At 36.6% G+C, this 23327-nt stretch overlaps 1 protein-coding gene across 4 annotated transcripts; it reads right to left on the bottom strand.

The window, feature by feature from the left end:
• Positions 1-219: 219 nt before the first annotated feature.
• LOC146563951 (sialic acid-binding Ig-like lectin 10) lies at positions 220-22793 on the bottom strand. Of its 4 annotated transcripts, none has more exons than XM_085291359.1 (11): positions 18621-21540; positions 17920-18312; positions 17340-17660; positions 16949-17206; positions 6477-6734; positions 4124-4381; positions 3251-3535; positions 2876-3157; positions 2640-2745; positions 2479-2548; positions 220-1465 (listed from the first exon to the last, which is right to left on the bottom strand). In XM_085291359.1, the coding sequence occupies exons 1-11, from the start codon at positions 18670-18672 to the stop codon at positions 1097-1099; spliced, it is 2652 nt and encodes an 883-aa protein (XP_085147485.1). In that variant the 5' UTR covers positions 18673-21540; the 3' UTR covers positions 220-1096. The 4 variants fall into 4 exon arrangements, with proteins under 4 accessions (XP_085147485.1, XP_085147483.1, XP_085147486.1 ...); XM_085291357.1 differs by lacking the exons at positions 16949-17206; positions 17340-17660; positions 17920-18312; positions 18621-21540 and adding exons at positions 6868-7188; positions 7448-7840; positions 8145-8233; positions 8653-8724; XM_085291360.1 differs by lacking the exons at positions 16949-17206; positions 17920-18312; positions 18621-21540 and adding exons at positions 21572-21967; positions 22248-22793.
• Between the last annotated feature and the right edge of the window lie 534 nt (positions 22794-23327).

Raw genomic sequence — 23327 nt, 5'->3', positions numbered from 1 at the left:
AGGAATTAGTCCAGCATAATTTAACATAAGGAATCAAAAAACAAATACAAAGTGTGATTTGTGCATGCTTACTAATTATTTACTAATTCAATTAGATATTAATTATTTAAATTAAAAAAGTTGAAGACATTTACACCACACAATGACACACAGAAAAAATACAAAGGATATGAAACAGGTGAGTAAAATATGGACCAGTTTTAACAGTTTACAATGTGCTTGTTTTACACAAATTAAATGGAGAAACAGACGTGTAGAAAATCTAACGTTTTTTTTTTTTTTTTTTTTACCTCACCAAGCAGGACCAGGCAAAATATACAAGCTGTCAGTGCAGAAGCACCAGGTTCACAGTCTCATGACAGACCACAAGATACAGTCTGACTTAAGGGTTAACTCTGCCCTCTGCTGGTGAGTGTAACAAATGTGCAGAGGGCATTTAACCTACAGTAGACATGTTTTATACTCAAGACAAATTATTAATCTCATTAAGCTATGAAAGAATGTCCAGAGAGAAAAGCATCCCGGGAAGAATTTGTTGAGTAACATTTTCCCAGAATGAGAACAATATTGCCCATTAAAGAGTGCTCACCTGTTGGACGTTTCAAGCAAGTATTTATCCTTAAACAATCTAGGTAAGTTAGTATTGCCACACCTGATAGGATTTGGCTCAGATTTTATGCCTGATGATCTTTGAGGCATAACACTCCTATTTAATGGGGACTGGGATGTAAACTAGGAGTACACTAGCTGTGATGCCCTGAGGCTTGGTTTGTGCCTGCTGTCTTCTCTTGGTCCTGACTGGGGACCTTTTACATGTTAGGCAAATGTGTTCAGTCCAAAGAAGCACACTTACCCTTGCATAATAAAACATTTAAAATGTTACCTGAAAAGGTTATTAAACCAAAAACATGACAGCAAAATAACAGAGGGATTAGGAAATTATGTCCAAGTTCCAGTTCTTATTTTGCAGAGACGCAACTTTAAGACGCAGAGGTGTGGAGATGACAGTGTGAGAAAAATGGTTCAAAGTGGAATTATTCATACACAAAACCACCAGATCAAAGAACATTCATCCGAGGGAAACCCACAATGAAACTCAAATTTTGTCGATTACATCATTCACAGTGGAGTACACTGGCTCGTCTTCCTCTTTCTCCTTTTCTAGTTCAGACTGTTTCAGGTCCATCTCTGTCATCATCTCCTCCTCCTCGCCCTTCACCATTTCATCTTCCTGTTTGTCTTTTATTGCTTTCTTAATTTCAGCATACTCCGTTTTTGTGCTTTCTTGCTTTCTCTCTGACTTGCTGTTTCTTTTCAATAGGGAAAAATCAATGTCTGCATACTCCACTTCTTGCGGAGCACCGCTGATTTCAGGCACGTCTTTCTCTGCTGCCACACTTTCATCTTCGACTTCTTCTTGTGGGTTGGACTGATTGTCTTGTGTTTCCTGACCATCATATATGTGCTAGGTACAACGTAAATGATACAAGTCAATTACCAGCCTCCAAAAACCCAGTATTGCACATTAGATTGTGTCTATCTGGGTAATCTGCAATACTGCAATACTAATGTCAAAATCATGTCATGCAGTTCTTTCTTCTGTGGGTTGAAAATCAGGTTGATTCAAACTTAAATTACTTTTTCACAATGCTTACACATTCCTTACATTTTTCCATTAAGTTTAAGTTGTGGTGTTTGAAATAGCAGCAAGAAAGACAGAAATCATGGTGCTGACTGTACTATAAGACATACTATCTAACAGAAACTTCAATTTATGCATTTTTTTTGGTAAAACTCCTAATTAAAGATGAAAGTCTATTACATTGATTGTTTGATTAAAAATCTGATGTGCCTGTGTACAGAGGCAAAACTACAGAAATTCTGTCTTTATCCAACAAATTATGGACCTATATGTGGTTCAGCTTTCCTATGTTATAGTCCACAGTGTTTTCATGAAATAATCTTAATGAGAATAACTGGGATTATGTTGATTTATCTGTTTTCAGTGATTTAGGAGGATTATGCAAAACTTACCCTTTTGGGTAAATTTTTTGGGTAAAGAACCAATTAATTTTTGGTACTGATCTGTCCCTATTTTTTTAAATTGCAAAACTTTGAAGCAAATATAATCAAATATAATTTGATTATATTTGCATGTTGGAAATAAATTATATCTATCTAAAAAAAAAGATGAGTTTTCTTTTTCTCTGTCCTCTTTTATTGCATATATTTTCCTTAAGCAAATGCTGATGAAACAGACTGATAGAGGTTGGACGTAGTTCAAAGGCATCATGAATACACAGTAACCTATCTCCAGTACTTGTTTATCCTTGCAGATCTTTTAGTACGTTAAAACGATATAGAAAACCAAAAGACTAAATATGTATATTTCAGTAATGAGGATATTTGTGCACAATTAAATACTTTATAATTATGTAAAAAGAAAAAGAAAAAAAAAAGCCAAATGAACATAAATACCTGTGGATCGTCTTGACTTGTTACCATCTCCAAAGTCTCATCCAAATTTCCAGAATTCTTTGTTTTTTTTCTGAATAAAAGGGTTTTACATTATTAAAGTCAAGTGTAAATACATCTATTTAAAAAAAAAAACGAAAATATAATAAAAATAAGTGTCGTACCTTGAAGATTTTTTAATCAAACAGCAAACAACTGCAGAAAGAACTACTCCAATCAAAAAGGCAATGATGATTTCTAAATATCCCACGTTCAAAACCGATGAGTCAGCTGTACTCAAATGGAACAACATGAAAAAGGTAATTTCAAAGATGCTTTCAATTATATACAGTCCAATTAATTGATTTTCTAATGTTTTTATAAATGCAAAGGTCTCACTTATGAAAATTAGAATACATACCCACTGTATCGGACACACTTCGGATCATTAGATTTTTTTTTGCTTCTCCCTTTTCATTGTTGCTGACACATTCAACAGTGCTGTTGCCATAGTTTTTTATCTTTAGACTGACAGTGCTGTTGACTGTGTGGTTTGACACAGTCGTTTTGATAGCGTACTCTTTGTGGTTTCCAAGGAGCGGCCATTTGATGGTAGGTAAAGGAAACCCTTCACTGATACACACACAGGTCAAAACCTCTGCTTGAAGCACACATTCAGAGACATCCTGGATCTTTGAAAACCCTGAAAACACATGACCAGAAATATAAACAAGGTGAGGTATGATTTTAAGTGTAAATATGAACTTCACATCAAACAACTGTACTATCTACTTACAAGACACAATCACACTGACAGATGATGTTACAGTTGTGTCTGGATGTGTTGCTGTGCAGGTGTAATATCCCGAATCTTCTGCTGTGACATTCTGGATGACAAGTGTAGCTGAGCCACTGTCATTTTGCAGGTCAGTGTAAGCTCCAGTATCTTTGCTGTTTGTTTTAGAGCTAAGGTCTCTCCACATGATAAGGGCTGGAGGAAAACTTTCAACACTGCAGGTCAGATTCAGAACATCTCCCTCCTTTATGATTGTATTCCCAGTGATTTGAGGTGTCCTTATATCTGTGGAGAACATTGCAGTAGTTTTTTTCAGAATGAAGAAAATAATTGAAATAAAATGGGAAAAAATAATAATCAGCTTAGTTGTCCCCTGTGGTAACAACCATCATAAAACTATTCAAAAAGGTAAAGTCAAATTTGTCTCCAGATATTTTGCTGTACAGATGTATAGATATACAGTTCAGTGTATTCTTATCACATTTGGGATGACAAGTGTAGCTGATCCAGTGTCATTGTGCAAATTAGTTTCATTGTAAAGGTCTGTGCTGTCAGTTAAGTGTCAGGACTGACAAAGCCATCCACCACTAGCAAATGTCAGTGTTGCTGTCTTTGACAGGAAGTTGTAAGCAAGGAACATAGACGTTAACATAGATGCCAGATACTGTTGACAGCAATGCTAAGCATTACACCCAGAGCACAATGTGCCACAACTTTCAGTTAAGTTATTTTAAATAATAAGAAATGGTTTCCAATGGGTCTTTAATACATACATGTTGAGGCAGCTTGACATATTTAAAAGTGTCTGAATACAATATTTTTATTTACCTGAGTGAAAAAAGCTCTGTCTAAAGGATAAAATTGCTTACTCACACATCACTGTTATGTTGATGTTTTCTTGCAGGATATTGTTCATGTGTTTTGCTGTACAGACGTACTGTCCAGAATGTCCAGTTGTACCATTAATTATGGAGAGTGTGGCTGATCCAGTGTCATTGTGAAGGGTTATATCAGAACCAAGTTTAGACCACATAATCAGAGATGGAGGAAAACTTTCAACACTGCAGGTCAGATTCAGAACATCTCCCTCCTTTATGATTGTATTCCCAATGATTTGAGGTGTCCTTATATCTGTGGGGCACATTACAATATCACCTTCATTACAAAGCAACAAGGTGATATATACCAGTTTTTAAACTGTGTTGATAGGCCACGTAAAACCAGAGTCATGATAAACAATATATACGCGGCGTTTTTTCCTCAATAGTTTCGTCACATTTACTGTGTAAGGACAGCGCTAGCAAGCACTCTCTGCTTATGAGCAAAACAAAAAACAAAAAAACAAAACAGGGGAAGTTTTAGGAGTGACAGAGAGAGAGAGAGAGAGACAGCAGAAAAAGAGAGAGAGAGGGAGTTTTTTTTGATGTGAGAGATTTGTGACGTTTAGCGTGTTTGGAGTGTGTAGTTAATGTGTTGTCTTGTGTAGTTAGTGTGTAGTGTTGTGGATAGTTTTGTGTTGTGTGTCAGAACAATGAGGCGACTGCTGTCTCCAGGTAGAAACAGGAGTGATACACCTGCTGCTGTCAGACCTGCAGGTATCAGGCTGATGTTCTCCTTTATAGTGGACAGAAATATTTGGAGTGGCACAAATAATTTGTGTGGCATCTTATTGAATGCAGAACAGCTGATTGTTCTGTAAATAGTTTGAAATGGTTATTTAAAAAATCAAGGTAAAAGTTAAATGGATGCAAATAACTTTGTTGTTTGCAAAACTTGTGCATATGATTTTAAAACTGACAATTTGTATTTGCATTTAAAGTTATGAAATATGATTCATTAAACATGTTTGTGGTTGTTACAGTAAAAATATAACTTTTTCTACTCTGATTTTATGTTATTTGTCCAATTTTAGATCAATTGAGTTAATACAGTATGTAAAAAATGAAAACATGACTGTAAATTCAGACACGTGAGGTTGTGCTGAAAAGGAAGATACCAAACAAGGTAAAGTAAATCGTTTTTAAAGGTAAAATGTGGAGGGAAAATCAAAAGTAGTTAAAAATGCCCAATTATACCCTGGACCCCAGAGGGTTAAATGTTTTTTTTTTTTTAAAGTAACGCAATAGTTACTTTTCAAGTAATTAATTACTTTTAGAATATTGTAACTCAGTTACTAACTCAGTTACTTTTTTGAAGAAGTAACTAGTAACTATAATTAATTACTTTTTCAAAGTAACTTGCTCAACACTGAACAAAACAGCCTGGTGGTAAATAAAAAGAAAACCTGAAACCCTGACACATACAACGAGTTGATTGGGATATTTGGCTCCATGTTAACAAAACATCTGGGAAGTAGGTACACAGACGGTGAGCTAGGTGACAAATCTCTGTTTGTCGACTATAATAAATGTTGTTGCCCTTGCTAGTTGGCTTCAGAAATAATGGCCAGTTTAACCTATTATTTGTACTCTATTTGTCAGGCGTTGTGTGGAGGCGAGGAAGAAGGAACCCAAACGCAGGACTCGCAGGTAGGTGAAGACTGGTGAAGGTTTATTATAAGGAGTGGATGAACAACGGGTGAACGGACACTGACTGGCTGGACAACTGAATGGCTGACTGAACTGAGGGAACACACGGGAAGGACAACATAACACCAACATCATCAATGACACGACAGTGAACGAGTAGAAACAGAGGGCTTAAATACACAGACTGATGAGGATGATAATGAGAGACCGGTGAGTACACAGCTGAACATAATCTGGCTAATGACACAAGACGAGCTGACACAGGAAAAGCAGCAAGTGAGCACATGGAAGTGGCAAAATAAACTGAACATGAACAAAACTGTAAACACTGGGTCACCAACCCAGGAACCCTGACACTATTAATGTGCAAAGTCAGTTAAGTGTTAGGACAGACAAAGCCATCCACCATTAGCAGATGTCAGTGTTGCTGTCTGTGACTGAAGTTATAAGCAATGAAGAAAGACATTAAGATAGATGCTGGAAGCTCATGACAGCAATGCTAAGCATTATATCCAAAGCACAATGTGCCTATTATTTTAAAATATAAGAAATGGGTTCCAATGGCTCTTTACATAGATGTGGGACAGCTTCATATTTAAAAGTGTCTGACTACAGTTGTTTAATTTCTCTGAACTCATATTTTCAGATGACTGAGTGAAAAAAAAGCTCTGTCTAAAAGCACAAGGTTATTTACTTACACATCACTGTTATATTGATGTTTTCCTGCAGGATATTGTTCATATGCTTTGCTGTACAGACGTACTGTCCAGAATGTTCAGTTGTAGCATTAATTATGGAGAGTGTGGCTGATCCAGTGTCATTGTGCAGGGTTATATCAGAACCAAGTTTAGACCACATAATCAGAGATGGAGGAAAACTTTCAACACTGCAGGTTAAGTTCAGAGTTTCACCCTCCTTCACATTTGTGCCCCCTGTGATGTTAACTTCCTTAACATCTGTTACACAAAAATACAAATTACACAATAATGAAACTTCTCTTTTTCTCTTTCCAGCAAGACCAGTTGACTAAGAGAGCAAACTGCTTTCAAAAGAATTCAGCATACAAAGTTATATAGTAAAAATACTCACAGTTTACTTTTAAAGTTGAAGCCTCCTCCGTAGTTTTTTCCCCAGTGAAGCGGATTTTACAGGTGACATTGGTGTTGTGGTGTTCAGCAGAGGAGTTGAAAGTCAGAGTTGAAATGTGTCTTTGTGTGAAAGCAGTTAGAGTTTTAGTCCTGAAAGAAGTGCTGCTTCCTGTAATGTAAGATTCAGTCCCTCCTGCTCCACTCCATGTCCAGGTGATTTCAGGAACAGATCCAGAGCAGAGACCAGGAGCAACACAGGTCAGTGTGGCCTGCTGTCCCTCAGTCAGTGTGGGAAGCTTAACTCTGGGTTTCTGACTAAGACCTAGTGGAAACATAGAACGTAAGAATAATCTGGTTAACTGCCTGAAGTTCATCAACTACTTATATTTTGGCTTAAATTATAGGAAATTATGTTAAGCAGGTAGATGTGGAACATAAAGTGTTGTATTTCGTTCTAACAGCACACAGGGGTAAATAAATGTGCAAAATCACTTCATACTTGAGACAAAAAATGAATAAATAAAGTAGCACAAAAGCCAATATTTATTCTCAACATCCTTTTTTTGATGCAGTGTTTGTACCTTCAACTGAGACAGTTGTCTTTTGAATAGATGTAAATCGATCTCCTCTCCGATTCAGTTCACCATTAACTCTGATCCGATACAATCCAGAATCCGACTCTTTGAGATCATTAATGATGATGCTGCAGTTGTTCTGTCTTATATCAGGCTCTAAGAGTGACACACGTCCTTCAAAGCCATACTGAACACGGATATTGTTTTTGCTGGGAAATATTATTTCATCATCATAGATACAGCTTGAATATGCTTCACATTTGTACCAAACTATATGTTTGGGTGTAAATCCAACAGCAGTAGTGAAAGAACACGGGATCACAACACAGAGTCCAGCCTCTGCTGTTAGTGTCTCACTAAGTGTGATGCAGTATTGTCCACTGCATTGTTGTGATGTGCCTGTTATTACAAAGGAGGAGGTAAAAAAAAGAGGAAAAGAATATTTGGTTCATCTGAATAGTTGTATAATGCACAAGTCAGGTGACAGTGATCTTATTAATTTATGTGAACTCTAAATTCTGTTACATGAATTTATACTTATAATTTGATTGCATGTCAAAAAAACACTTTTACTCACCACACACACACACACACACACACACACACACACACACACACACACACACACACACACACACATAACCGCATAAAACAAAACACTAATAAAGCAGAATTAGAGGAATATAAAGAAGAAGACTCAAACCTGTTTCAGCACACACACAAAAAAGGAAAGTCGCCCAGATCAGAACAAACATCCTGACTTGACGTTCAGTCTCTCCCTCCAGAGACAAACTTTATTGCAGCAAATGAAGTAAAGAGAGATTAGAACAAAGGAAATGCAACATTTTACGTCACACATCGCAATACAGGATGTTGCATGCTTGGTTATTCCATAGTTATGTACCAGTTTTACCGACTGTGCCAACACCACTACCCTAAAGTTTTTATGGTAAACACACACAAAGATCTGTTCTCAAAAGATTCAAAAGGTAAACAAAAGCACTATTACAAAACAAACTGTTAGAACTGCATGTTCTCTGTCGTATTCCATGTAACTTTAGGTCATCTGTATCATTTCATGAATTCAAGAAGTGGCTTCCGTCTAGCAAGTTTTTTGACCAGCACAGTTCACACTTTTATATAATCCTGCGGCTCATTTAGGGTTTTAAAATATATTTTCCACAAAAAACATTAAATGTTTGTTTTTTTACCTCTTTTCTCTGGTCTTTCACCACTCCTCTCTCCACCGTGATCTCAGCTGACCTTTATCCTTGAAGTTTCTCTTCCTCACTTCTCTTTTTTCTTTCTTCCTTCTTTTTACAACAGGATTTCAGGAAGTGTGAGTACATGTTCAAATTGAATTAGGGCAGACCCACTTTTATGAAGTTATTATTTTATATCGCACTATATATGCTCTAATAAAAAAACTCATCAAGTAATGAAAAAAACAAACCTTTTTAAAAACAACAAAAAGATGCTCCATGACTGAAACTTTATAAAGATAGGTTGTTGCTGAGCACTGGGACAAGTTAAGTAGGTTTATTTCTAGGTTTGTTAGATACAATGAATACAAAAACAGGTGCAAGAGAAAAAGAGAAAGAGGCAGGATATGTGAGAGTCTCGGACATCGACAGAAGTATTTTTTGAATGTTAAATTCATGAAATACTCTCTGTTTGGTTATGTTCCTTAGATTTTGGTTTCATTGGTTTGGTTTGGTTGCTAGTGTGATTGTTTATGTCTTCAATACTTACATAACAATAACTATTTTAATGGTTTTGGGTTTATGTTTTCTTTTGATTTGCCTTCTGTTTATTTTGTCTGTGAAGGTTCTCAGTCATCCAGGGCATTCTAGTCTAAGGAGCTTGGAAAGAAAGGCGTCTCGACTTCTTTAGCTTTTTGAAGACGTTTCACTTCTCATCCGAGAAGACTTTCCAGTTCTAAGAGCAAATGGTGGAGAGTCCCAGATTTTAAACCCTATGGGAGTGTCCCCCTGTTTTATGGGCGCCCTATTGATCCTCTACCTAATCAGACACGCTGTGGTCGCAGATTTTGAAGCTATCCTGATAACCTTATCCCACCAACGATGTGGAGATTCAACTTTTCTTTTTTTTAGATCCAATTAAAATCAAGCACTCAAAAAGATGCTCTGGAAAAAAGTAGAATTCTTGGAACTGAGTTTAATACATTGAATCACATGAACAGCAGGAAAAATACATACAGACATTTAGCAAGAGAATTACATAGCAGAAAGCAAGCAAAGCAGTACAGCCTCAAGCACAGACAGCAAAGCAACACAGAGATGGACAGAAAGAAGCAGCAGGAAGAAAGTGCTGGGGTGTCATCTGGTCCCCTAATATATAGTGACCAGTATCCCTGCCCCCTGCTGCTGGGTAACTTTCCCACTCGTCCTGAATCGTCCAGAGGCCAGTCAGGACCCTTTGGCTTTTTCTTATCACAATAGGTCATGACACGGTCAAACATCGCACATTAATCCTAATTATTATATCTTACACAGCAAGTGGCACAATCTTATCTTATACAATAGGTTACATGCATAAAATGGTGATTCTCATATATAAAAACACTTTATTGTAGGTTTACAGTGTGTGTGTGTGTGTGATTATATCATATGATATTTTATCATGACGTGTTCAAGATCTCTGCTACAGTGTTACTGTTTTGTCTGTGCTGCATGAAAAATGTTGAGTGTGTAGTTACCGGAGTTGGAGAGTGAGCTATTCAGGAGAACTCTCCCCTTACATTAACTGCCCTGTTACTGTACCACCTTAATACACCATGTGCTTAAGACTCTACGTGAAAGTTAAAATATATATGTTCAGTGCAGATAGATATACAGTGTATATAGTTATTTTGTTTTTTAGTATTGTGTATTTTCTAGTTGATTCTGTTGTTCTTTATATATATTTGTATCTTCAACTTGTATCAGGTCTTTCTTAGTCGATTAGCTCCTGTTGCTTTTTTTTTTTTTTTTTTTAAATTTTGGCTTCTGTTTGATAGTGTGTGAGTTTGTTGTTCCCCAGTATCCTCTTATACTGTGTCTTCAATGTTGGGGTTGTTACTCAAAAAGTAATTTATTGCACATTGCTTGTTACATTTATTAAAAGTAATGCAGCACATTAGTTAACTACTTGTCAGAAAAAGTAATTTGTTATACTACTTGCTACATTACTTTTGCATTACTTAGCAATGATAAATATGCAGAGAAAGAAAAAGAACATATTATAATATGCAAATGCTGTTAAAGAACGTTCTGTGTAGAGTTCATGATGTGTGTGAATGATTTATAATGGGTTACATAATTTCACGAATATATATTTAGTGTTAAAAATGTCTTTATTTGAAATGTACATGTGTAAAGTGTAAGAGCTAGTTTTTCGTGACAACACCCTTAACGAGAGCACACGAGACTTTTCTATTCCCAAATAAAACATTAAAACTACACAACTTATACATGATCACACACTTGATTTGTCCATAACTAGTTTTTAACCTGTGCCTTAAACAAGTTGAATGTTGAGCATTTTCTAATAAATTGAGGAAGACAGAACGGACGTTCTGCCCAAATGCTGTCCGTCTGTGGGGTAAGCTAAAGGTTTATTGAAAGAAAAGCAACACAAGGATTTAAAGACGTCTTTTCAGGACAAGCAGTCAACAAGGTATTTGTCATTTGAGAAATGTTTTTATTTGTGTTTGGACTTAATACTTGTACTGTAAAGTTGCTAATTGGTTTGTACTATTCACTCTTGACCAGTTCTCACTGCGTACTGGCGATGGTGAAGCTAAGGAGGAGAGAAAGCCCAAGTAATAAATGCCCGTTTCAAAGAACCAACCTGTGTCTGTGTTGTCGTGAAGAGAACTACACAATAAATATGTGTTAATATAAATTAAACTGGGCAGATATCATTAAAAAGTATTTTAAATGTGCTATACTTGTAGGGTAGTGTGGACCAATTGAGAAGGACAAGAACTGAACTTTGAATCACAATAATCCTTCAAAATGTTCTTCTTAAAGTCATGATGACTGAATGCGACATCCTCATCTGTAATCTTACCTTCACTACTTTATGAAATGTTTATACATAAAATGAATATTGCATGGATTTGCACTACCATGAGTTGACCAACATGGCTGCTTCTTTCATGTTTCAACATTAGGGATCTGTGTATCAACTTTTTGACAACAATTCAGCTTTACTAAGAAGCCTCTAGAATAAGTTTTCTCATCATTACTATTTTTTGATCAAACAAATACTAAATGTCTACTTAATGTATACTAGTGTCTGTGTTTTAGGAAGAAACTCTCCTCCTGGCAGGGTTGTTGCATCACAGACTCAATCATATTCCCTTCAAAGAACAGAATTTTTTTTGTGCCAATTAAAATACGTTAGCATTTTGTAAAAATCTGCATTACTAAAATTCTATTCTAATATAAAAAGAAAGAAAGAAAGATGTGTTGTTGTTTATGTAAAGGGAATACTTAAAGCAATTTTAGGTGTCCGCATTTTGCTCATTTGCTGGTTCATTATTAGATTTCGGATAACTAAAATAAGTTAATAAAGCTGTAATGTATTTAAAAAAAACATGGATTTTTAAAAATGTACATTGCTGCAGCACTTCTTCTCTAACAGCTTATAGTTTAATCATACACATGTGAGCCACAGTTCATGTATTAAGCAGTCCACAGGTTAATATACAATGACCTTAATCTTTTAAACATTACTTGTTTATTCCTCTTCTAATTCATCTGTTTTCAGTAAGTTTGTCTTTTGTGAAGATTATGCAAAAATTCTTTTACTGAATTTCAATGAACTTGCTTTCAGCTATGTGCATATTAAAGGAGCAAATGAATTTTGACATACAAATGGTAAATGGCCTGTATTTATATAGCGCTTTACTAGTCCCTAAGGACCCCAAAGCGCTTTACATATCCAGTCATCCACCCACTGGTGATGGCAAGCTACATTGTAGCCACAGCCACCCTGCGGCGCACTGACAGATGCGAGGCTGCCGGACACTGGCGCCACCGGGCCCTCTGACCACCACCAGTAGGCAAGGGGTGAAGTGTCTTGCCCAAGGACACAACGACCGAGACTGTCCAAGCCGGGGCTCGAACCGGCAACCTTCCGATTGCAAGGCAAACTCCCAACTCTTGAGCCACGATCGCCGAACGATACAAGTGGCCCTCTTTCTTTAAAATTACAGAACCTTGAAGCAGGATGAGCCCTTAAGGACAACAAAATACTGCAACTGTAATCTAGTCCCTGTTACTGTTTCCATTTCTGATTTCCCATCAGCATTATTTTTTTTATCATGACCTTGCTCTGTGACCACATAAATCTGATGATTTTGATGTATTTGAATTACACAGATTTTTTTATTTTTTATTTTTTATTTTTTACAAAAGAATAGCCTGTACTACAAGCAATTTGTTCAGGCGCAGTGTTTGCTTTGAAAGAGAAAACACACATCCCTTTAGGGTTATGTCAGCAAGGGTATCCGGTGTAAAGATCTGCCAAATCAAACATCACATACGCCCCCTGAAGAAACCCCTTCTAAATGTGAGACTCTGTGAGTCTGTTTTTGCACATATCTTAAGGAATAACTGCCTGACACTTGTCCAAAAAAGCTGTAAAGTTCAACAGGTTTCACAACATTGTAAAGAAATGCAATTTTTCTAGCTGCCCACAGAGGTTGACAAATGTGCAAAAACCCCCATTAAGATAATAAAAACAGCTTTAACGATATACTTTTTATGTGCTCATTTTTAATCTAGCTTTTCAATTTAAAGGGTGTTAAAGAGAAATTACACATCAGTTATATGTAATAAACATACAAACTTACCAGGCAAACACAACATAAATGAAAATAAGCACAATTATGAGGACAGAAAAGTAAAGAGAAGTGCTGACAAATGATGAGCTGTAGTAAGAATAGAAGACTATAAATGTTAGGGTTAATGTGTTGTAGGTTGTCATTTAAAAAGCTAGAATGCTTTTGTTTGCTCCCTATGTAACCCATGCATATGAGTATGTGCACGACCTTCATAATGAGAAAAATCTGCCTTGAGAAGAACAGACTCAACTCAATGAAGGAAGCCACCTGGCGGGACAAGGTAACAACAACATCCTGGTAGGGCTGCACTCACATCGTATAACCACGCTTGCACAACACACTTTGTAAACATATATAGTAATTTGTCTTAGTTAACACAGCAACAAGCTTTATGAATATTCATGTGTGTAAACAATAAAAGCAACCTGCAGGGGGAAGCAAGTTGAAGTGGGTTGGAGACAACTGCTTCCCTCGCGGTGAGTGTAAACCAGAGCTCTGTGTGACCTCCTACCTGAGTGAGTTTCTGTTTATCCAGCAGTATCAGAGGTGAAACTCTGACATTGATTTGCAGGTGTTTGCTTGGCAATACACTGAATATGTTAGTTAGCAATGGTAAGGAAGGAACAAGAGAAAACTGAGTGTCTGGTGTTTTTTGACTTGGGCACTGTGTTTTCCTGTGCCCATCTATGAGGGTGTAGCCCTATTTTCTCACCTGCTTCTCCCAGCAATTCAGTTCAATTCAATTTTATTTATACAGCGCCAAATCACAACAACAGTCGCCTCAAGGCACTTTATATTGTATAGTAGACCCTACAATAATACATGCAGAGACAAAACCCCAAACAATCATATGACCCCCTATGAGCAAGCACTTTGGCGACAGTGGGAAGGAAAAACTCATTTTAACAGGAAGAAACCTCCAGCAGAACCAGGCTCAGGGAGGGGCGGCCATCTGCTGCAGCCTTTCTCAGTGGTCTTCTGCAGCCAGTGATCCATCAATGGCAATCAGCAGAATGACATTTAAGACAAGCTCAGCCCTTCACTCTGTTGTCAGCTACCTCACGGTGGTACCCAGGCTTTCATGCTAGTTGTTGTTCATGTTTTTTAAATAAAACTTTTTTTTTTTTTTTTAGAAAAGCAAACAAAACACCACATTTTCAAAAGGTTTGGCAGGTGTTTTCTCGTTTGTTTGTTTGGGTTTTTTGTATTACTTAAACATTAAGTGGTAATCCAATGAGTGCCAGCAGTGGCCCACAGCTCAAGTTTGAGACCCCTGATTTAAAAAGATTGTTGCCTCTAATTTGTACCTGTGGATGATTTCTTAGGAAAAGTTCAAGGTAGAGTTGTAAACTTTTTTTGTGTCATTTTCCAGGTGATATATTCATCTCTGTAATTATTCCTCTGCCTGACTTTCTGGATGTTTGGCTGCTAGTCTTTTCTTTTCATAATTTCTACCTTGTCATGCTGTCAAACTCAGTGCTGACATCATTGGATGATCATGCCGGCCTTCTCTGAGCCAATCAGCATCCGTTTTGTGTGCTATAAATCTTAGTGGTCTTCTGTTGTTCTGCCTTTCAGACTCCTTTGTTTACAATTTTAATGGACTCTATGTATAAGTTGAAATAAAAAGTGTAGTTTATTACATGTAAAACATTCCCTACAATGCAATGTAAAAAATAACAAAACAATAACAGACTGCCATTACAACAGCACAGCTTTCTGAAACTTGTGACTGGAAATCTGACGCCTGACTTTTCAGTTTATATGTTGTGCAAGAACATCATAATCTGGTGACACATCTGCTTTTTGCAGTGACATGTAGGTTCTCTCCTCCTGATGTAGGTTCACCTTTTTTCTTGAATTCCTTTGATGAGAAGAAACAGAACCTCATTATTGTCTAAAAGTCTTGACTGCATTCAAAGAGTCAAACAAAAACATAAACATACATGTGGAGAAACATACCAGAGGAACCATATGTAGGTTATGCAGAAGGCATTCAAAGTGAGAGATACACCAGCAACAATCCAGGGAAGAACTGTACTGTAAGAACCACAGTGTTTCACACGAGCTGCTCTAAGACAGAAGAGAACACATGCAAACACACATACACACCAAACACACACAGATAGATATAATAAATAATAAATAAATAATTTCCCCCAAGGATCAATAAAGTATTCTGATTCTGTCAGGGCTCTGTGTGCGGGCAGGCGGAAATGTGGATCCAAATGCAGGACTCCGAGACGAAATGTAACTAAAACCACAGCTTTTATTGCTGGCATGAAACAAAAACAAAAACACAAACCAAACCAAACCATGAAACCAAGCAGGAACACACAGGCAGGGTCTGAGGGTACGACACAACACTGAGCACAGGAAAACACAGGGCTAATATACACAGGGTGGTAATCAGCGAATGGGCAACAGGAGGGAGACACAGCTGGGAGAGATCAGGGTTAACGAGACGGGGGAACCAAGCTGCACACACTAACATAAGACAAAGACTTTCACAATAAAACAGGAAACATGAATTACTAAACAAGCATGCAGACTTTACATTGAGAGACAGACAGACAGAGAATGACACATGGAACCTGAACTAAACTAAACGTGAGATATAACTGAGAACAAATCCTTAAGCACGGATAAACAGAAACAAGAAATAATAATCATCATCACTACGAGAATAAGAAAACAATCCATGAAGCAGAATTAAACCGAAATATAATAAACTCAAAATACTGGACTGTGACAGATTCTGATTAAAAATGTATATGATTACATATTGATATATATAAATTATGTTTCCTGGAGCCACAGCTGAGAAGCTAAACATCTCCCTGCAGGTTGCCAACCTCTGCTCTAAATTCATACTGTTGTGTAGCTACTGTAGATATCTCTGCACCGCTGACTGATGCGTAGTGTGCACAATGTTGTTGTGATATTTTGTTTATTGCAAATGTTTCCTTTGATTTGCACAGTTTGGATCTTTGAAAACTCTGAAAAGACATGATCAGAAATATAAACAACGTAATAACCAAGGTAAAATATGATTTTTAGTGAAATATTAACTTCACATTCAACATTGGTACGATGTACTGTCACATTCTGCATGACAAGTGTAGCTGAGACAGTGTTTTGCCCTCATTAACACTTATATTCCCATTGAGCTAAAGTTTCCATTTATCCGTGACACACATTCGGTTTATTAAGGAGGAAAAATATCTCAAATACTTAGTATATATATATATATATATATATATATATATATATATATATATATATATATATATATATATATATATATATATATATATATAAAGAAAAGAAAAGAAAAGAAAAGAAAAGAAAAGAAAAAAAAGAAAACAGCCTGCTGGTAAATTAAAAGAAAACCTGAAACCCTGACACATACAACGAGTTGATCAGGATGTTTGGCTCCATGTTAACAAAACATCTGAGAGGTAGGTACACGGACGCTTGGCTAGGTGAAAAATGTCTATTTGTCAACTCTATAAATGAATGTTGCCCTTGCTAGTTGGCAAGATAAATATTACTACTTATTTGTACTTTATTAATGTGTAAGATCAGTTAAGTGTCAGGACAGAAAAAGCCATCCACCATTTTCACCTGACTGAAAAAAGCAGTTTACTTACACATCACTGTTATATCGATGTTTTCCTGCAGGATATTGTTCATATGCTTTGCTGTACAGACGTACTGTCCAGAATGTTCAGTTGTAGCATTAATTATAGAGAGTGTGGCTGATCCAGTGTCATTGTGCAGGGTTATATCAGAACCAAGTTTAGACCACATAATCAGAGATGGAGGAAAACTTTCAACACTGCAGGTCAGGTTCAGAGTTTCACCCTCCTTCACATTTGTACCCCCAGTGATGTTAACTTCCTTAACATCTGTTACACAGAAATAAAAATGACATATTAATAAAACTTCTCTTTTTCTCTTTCCTGTAAGACCATCTGACTAAGAGAGCACACTGCTTTCAAAAGAATTCAGCATACAAAGTTATATAGTGAAAATACTCACAGTTTACTTTTAAAGTTGAAGCCTCCTCCGTAGTTTTTTCTCCAGTGAAGCGGATTTTACAGGTGACATTGGTGTTGTGGTGTTCAGCAGAGGAGTTGAAAGTCAGAGTTGAAATGTGTCTTTGTGTGAAAGCAGTTAGAGTTTTAGTCCTGAAAGAAGTGCTGCTTCCTGTAATGTAAGATTCAGTCCCTCCTGCTCCACTCCATGTCCAGGTGATTTCAGGAACAGATCCAGAGCAGAGACCAGGAGCAACACAGGTCAGTGTGGCCTGCTGTCCCTCAGTCAGTGTGGGAAGCTTAACTCTGGGTTTCTGACTAAGACCTAGTGGAAACATAGAACGTAAGAATAATCTGGTTAACTGCCTGAAGTTCATCAACTACTTATATTTTGGCTTAAATTATAGGAAATTATGTTAAGCAGGTAGATGTGGAACATAAAGTGTTGTATTTCGTTCTAACAGCACACAGGGGTAAATAAATGTGCAAAATCACTTCATACTTGAGACAAAAAATGAATAAATAAAGTAGCACAAAAGCCAATATTTATTCTCAACATCCTTTTTTTGATGCAGTGTTTGTACCTTCAACTGAGACAGTTGTCTTTTGAATAGATGTAAATCGATCTCCTCTCCGATTCAGTTCACCATTAACTCTGATCCGATACAATCCAGAATCCGACTCTTTGAGATCATTAATGATGATGCTGCAGTTGTTCTGTCTTATCTCAGGCTCTAAGAGTGACACACGTCCTTCAAAGCCATACTGAACACGGATATTGTTTTTGCTGTGAAATATTATTTCATCATCATAGATACAGCTTGAATATGCTTCACATTTGTACCAAACTATATGTTTGGGTGTAAATCCAACAGCAGTAGTGAAAGAACACGGGATCACAACACAGAGTCCAGCCTCTGCTGTTAGTGTCTCACTAAGTGTGATGCAGTATTGTCCACTGCATTGTTGTGATGTGCCTGTTATTACAAAGGAGGAGGTAAAAAAAAGAGGAAAAGAATATTTGGTTCATCTGAATAGTTGTATAATGCACAAGTCAGGTGACAGTGATCTTATTAATTTATGTGAACTCTAAATTCTGTTACATGAATTTATACTTATAATTTGATTGCATGTCAAAAAAACACTTTTACTCACCACACACACACACACACACACACACACACACACACACACACACACACACACACACACACACACACATAACCGCATAAAACAAAACACTAATAAAGCAGAATTAGAGGAATATAAAGAAGAAGACTCAAACCTGTTTCAGCACACACACAAAAAAGGAAAGTCGCCCAGATCAGAACAAACATCCTGACTTGACGTTCAGTCTCTCCCTCCAGAGACAAACTTTATTGCAGCAAATGAAGTAAAGAGAGATTAGAACAAAGGAAATGCAACATTTTACGTCACACATCGCAATACAGGATGTTGCATGCTTGGTTATTCCATAGTTATGTACCAGTTTTACCGACTGTGCCAACACCAATACCCTAAAGTTTTTATGGTAAACACACACAAAGATCTATTCTCAAAAGATTCAAAAGGTAAACAAAAGCACTATTACAAAACAAACTGTTAGAACTGCATGTTCTCTGTCGTATTCCATGTAACTTTAGGTCATCTGTATCATTTCATGAATTCAAGAAGTGGCTTCTGTCTAGCAAGTTTTTTGACCAGCACAGTTCACACTTTTATATAATCCTGCGGCTCATTTAGGGTTTTAAAATATATTTTCCACAAAAAACATTAAATGTTTGTTTTTTTACCTCTTTTCTCTGGTCTTTCACCACTCCTCTCTCCACCGTGATCTCAGCTGACCTTTATCCTTGAAGTTTTTCTTCCTCACTTCTCTTTTTTCTTTCTTCCTTCTTTTTACAACAGGATTTCAGGAAGTGTGAGTACATGTTCAAATTGAATTAGGGCAGACCCACTTTTATGAAGTTATTATTTTATATCGCACTATATATGCTCTAATAAAAAAACTCATCAAGTAATGAAAAAAACAAACCTTTTTAAAAACAACAAAAAGATGCTCCATGACTGAAACTTTATAAAGATAGGTTGTTGCTGAGCACTGGGACAAGTTAAGTAGGTTTATTTCTAGGTTTGTTAGATACAATGAATACAAAAACAGGTGCAAGAGAAAAAGAGAAAGAGGCAGGATATGTGAGAGTCTCGGACATCGACAGAAGTATTTTTTGAATGTTAAATTCATGAAATACTCTCTGTTTGGTTATGTTCCTTAGATTTTGGTTTCATTGGTTTGGTTTGGTTGCTAGTGTGATTGTTTATGTCTTCAATACTTACATAACAATAACTATTTTAATGGTTTTGGGTTTATGTTTTCTTTTGATTTGCCTTCTGTTTATTTTGTCTGTGAAGGTTCTCAGTCATCCAGGGCATTCTAGTCTAAGGAGCTTGGAAAGAAAGGCGTCTCGACTTCTTTAGCTTTTTGAAGACGTTTCACTTCTCATCCGAGAAGACTTTCCAGTTCTAAGAGCAAATGGTGGAGAGTCCCAGATTTTAAACCCTATGGGAGTGTCCCCCTGTTTTATGGGCGCCCTATTGATCCTCTACCTAATCAGACACGCTGTGGTCGCAGATTTTGAAGCTATCCTGATAACCTTATCCCACCAACGATGTGGAGATTCAACTTTTTTTTTTTTTTTTAGATCCAATTAAAATCAAGCACTCAAAAAGATGCTCTGGAAAAAAGTAGAATTCTTGGAACTGAGTTTAATACATTGAATCACATGAACAGCAGGAAAAATACATACAGACATTTAACAAGAGAATTACATAGCAGAAAGCAAGCAAAGCAGTACAGCCTCAAGCACAGACAGCAGAGCAACACAGAGATGGACAGAAAGAAGCAGCAGGAAGAAAGTGCTGGGGTGTCATCTGGTCCCCTAATATATAGTGACCAGTATCCCTGCCCCCTGCTGCTGGGTAACTTTCCCACTCGTCCTGAATCGTCCAGAGGCCAGTCAGGACCCTTTGGCTTTTTCTTATCACAATAGGTCATGACACGGTCAAACATCGCACATTAATCCTAATTATTATATCTTACACAGCAAGTGGCACAATCTTATCTTATACAATAGGTTACATGCATAAAATGGTGATTCTCATATATAAAAACACTTTATTGTAGGTTTACAGTGTGTGTGTGTGTGTGTGATTATATCATATGATATTTTATCATGACGTGTTCAAGATCTCTGCTACAGTGTTACTGTTTTGTCTGTGCTGCATGAAAAATGTTGAGTGTGTAGTTACCGGAGTTGGAGAGTGAGCTATTCAGGAGAACTCTCCCCTTACATTAACTGCCCTGTTACTGTACCACCTTAATACACCATGTGCTTAAGACTCTACGTGAAAGTTAAAATATATATGTTCAGTGCAGATAGATATACAGTGTATATAGTTATTTTGTTTTTTAGTATTGTGTATTTTCTAGTTGATTCTGTTGTTCTTTATATTCAAGCAGATTTGTATCTTCAACTTGTATCAGGTCTTTCTTAGTCGATTAGCTCCTGTTGCTTTTTTTTTTTTTTTTTTTTTAATTTTGGCTTCTGTTTGATAGTGTGTGAGTTTGTTGTTCCCCAGTATCCTCTTATACAGAATGTTGGGGTTGTTACTCAAAAAGTAATTTATTGCACATTGCTTGTTACATTTATTAAAAGTAATGCAGCACATTAGTTAACTACTTGTCAGAAAAAGTAATTTGTTATACTACTTGCTACATTACTTTTGCATTACTTAGCAATGATAAATATGCAGAGAAAGAAAAAGAACATATTATAATATGCAAATGCTGTTAAAGAACGTTCTGTGTAGAGTTCATGATGTGTGTGAATGATTTATAATGGGTTACATAATTTCACGAATATATATTTAGTGTTAAAAATGTCTTTATTTGAAAGCTTAACTCTGGGTTTCTGACTAAGACCTAGTGGAAACATAGAACGTAAGAATAATCTGGTTAACTGCCTGAAGTTCATCAACTACTTATATTTTGGCTTAAATTATAGGAAATTATGTTAAACAGGTAGATGTGGAACATAAAGTGTTGTATTTCGTTCTAACAGCACACAGGGGTAAATAATGGGGAAAATCCCTTCATACTTGAGACAAAAATTAATAAATAAAGTAGCACAAAAACCAATATTTATTCTCAACATCCTTTTTTTGATGCAGTGTTTGTACCTTCAACTGAGACAGTTGTCTTTTGAATAGATGCAAATCCATCTTCTCTCCATTTCCGTTCACCATTAACTCTGATCCGATACAATCCAGAATCCGACTCTTTGAGATCATTAATGATGATGCTGCAGTTGTTCTGTCTTATATCAGGCTCTAAGAGTGACACACGTCCTTCAAAGCCATACTGAACACGGATATTGTTTTTGTTGCTGTGAAATATTATTTCGTGATCATAGTCACATCTTGAATATGCTTCACATTTGTACCAAACTATATGTTTGGGTGTAAATCCAAAACCAGTAGTGAAAGAACACGGGATCACAACACAGAGTCCAGCCTCTGCTGTTAGTGTCTCACTAAGTGCGATGCAGTATTGTCCACTGCATTGTTGTGATGTGACTGTTAATAGAAAGGAGGTAAAAAAAAAAAAAAAAAGAGGAAAAGAATATTTGGTTCATTTGAATCGTTGGATTAATTTATGATGAATTCTACTTCAATAATGAATACTTATAATCTGAATGCATTTCAAAAAAACACTTTTAATACTCACACACACACACACACACACACACACACACACACACACACACACACACACACACACACACCTGCACATATAACCGTATAAAACAAAAATGATAAAGCAGAATTACAAGATTAGAAACAAGAAGAATCAAACCTGTTTCAGCATTACTGACTCTTTTACACAAAAAGAAAGATGCCCAGATCAGAACAAACATCCTGACTTGATTCTCAGCACGTGCAGTCTCTCCCTCCAGTGAGAAACTTTATTGGAGCAAATGAAGTAAAGAGATATTAAGGGAATTCAACATCTTACATCACACATTGTAATAGAGGATGTGGCATGCTTGGTTATTCCGTAGTTATGTATGCCTACATCATTACCCTAAAGTTTTTCTGGTAAACAAAGATCTGTTCTCAAAAGATAAATGACCAAAGCAAAATATTTTTTACAGCTCAACAAAAGCACTAATACAATAAAAACTGTTACTACTGTACTGAACAGTGGACTCTCAAACTAACACATTTTTTGACCAGCACAGTCAACACCTTTATACAATATTGTTTAGTGTTTTAAAGATATTTTGAAAAAAACATTAAATGAATGGTTTTTTTTTTTTTTTTACCTCTTTTGTCTATTTCTTCTTCAGTCTTCTATCCACAGTGAAAGTCTGCTGACTTTTAATCTTCAAGCTTCTCCTTTTCCTTTCTTCCGTATTTTTACAGCAAGATTTCAGGAAGGGTGTGATACATTCAAACTGGATTACGACACATTCACTTTTATGAAGTTATCTGATGTGCACATAAGTGGTCCGCAGGTGCGCACAATAAAAGACGCGAACCAGATAAGAACGCGCGTTTGCGTAAATAGGATTTTCTGGTTGAGGACAGACATTTGTTTAGAACTCTTAAAGATGTCGAAGAAGCAAGCTCCTTTAAGCAATTACTTTGGTGTTCCTCCACCTCCAAAGAAATGTCAGAAGGAGCCCGAACCGCAAAAGAAGCGCGTATTCTAGGAAAAGTGGTTGCAGGAGGTGAACTGGCTTCAAACGAATGATGAACGCACAGAGATGTGGTGCAGAATATGCCGTGAAAATCCCAGCAGACAAAAACAGTGACTTTTATATGTACGCAAACGCACGTTGCAACTTCTTATCTGGTGCGCGTCTTTTATTTTGACAGCGAATGCGCACCACTTATGTGCACCCCTGTAACACTATATATGCTCTATATTATA

Source organism: Mchenga conophoros, linkage group LG11, assembly GCF_057382185.1.
Source record: "Mchenga conophoros isolate Kocher_MC1m ecotype Shallow Benthic linkage group LG11, M_conophoros_male_GT1.1, whole genome shotgun sequence".
NCBI classification, from domain to species: Eukaryota; Metazoa; Chordata; class Actinopteri; order Cichliformes; family Cichlidae; genus Mchenga; species Mchenga conophoros.
Note: the sequence above shows the minus strand (reverse complement) of the source record. Positions and strands in the feature narration are given on the sequence as shown.

Bases quoted from the DNA above. Each gene is read 5' to 3' on its own strand.
- LOC146563951 (XM_085291359.1), bottom strand. From the start codon at position 18,672: ATGTTTGTTCTGATCTGGGCGACTTTCCTTTTTTGTGTGTGTGCTGAA. The intron at 17,661-17,919 runs GTACAAACACTG...TGTTTCCACTAG, and splicing joins GACAACTGTCTCAGTTGAAG to GTCTTAGTCAGAAACCCAGA. The intron at 2,746-2,875 runs GTATGTATTCTA...ATTTGAGTACAG, and splicing joins AAGTGTGTCCGATACAGTGG to CTGACTCATCGGTTTTGAAC.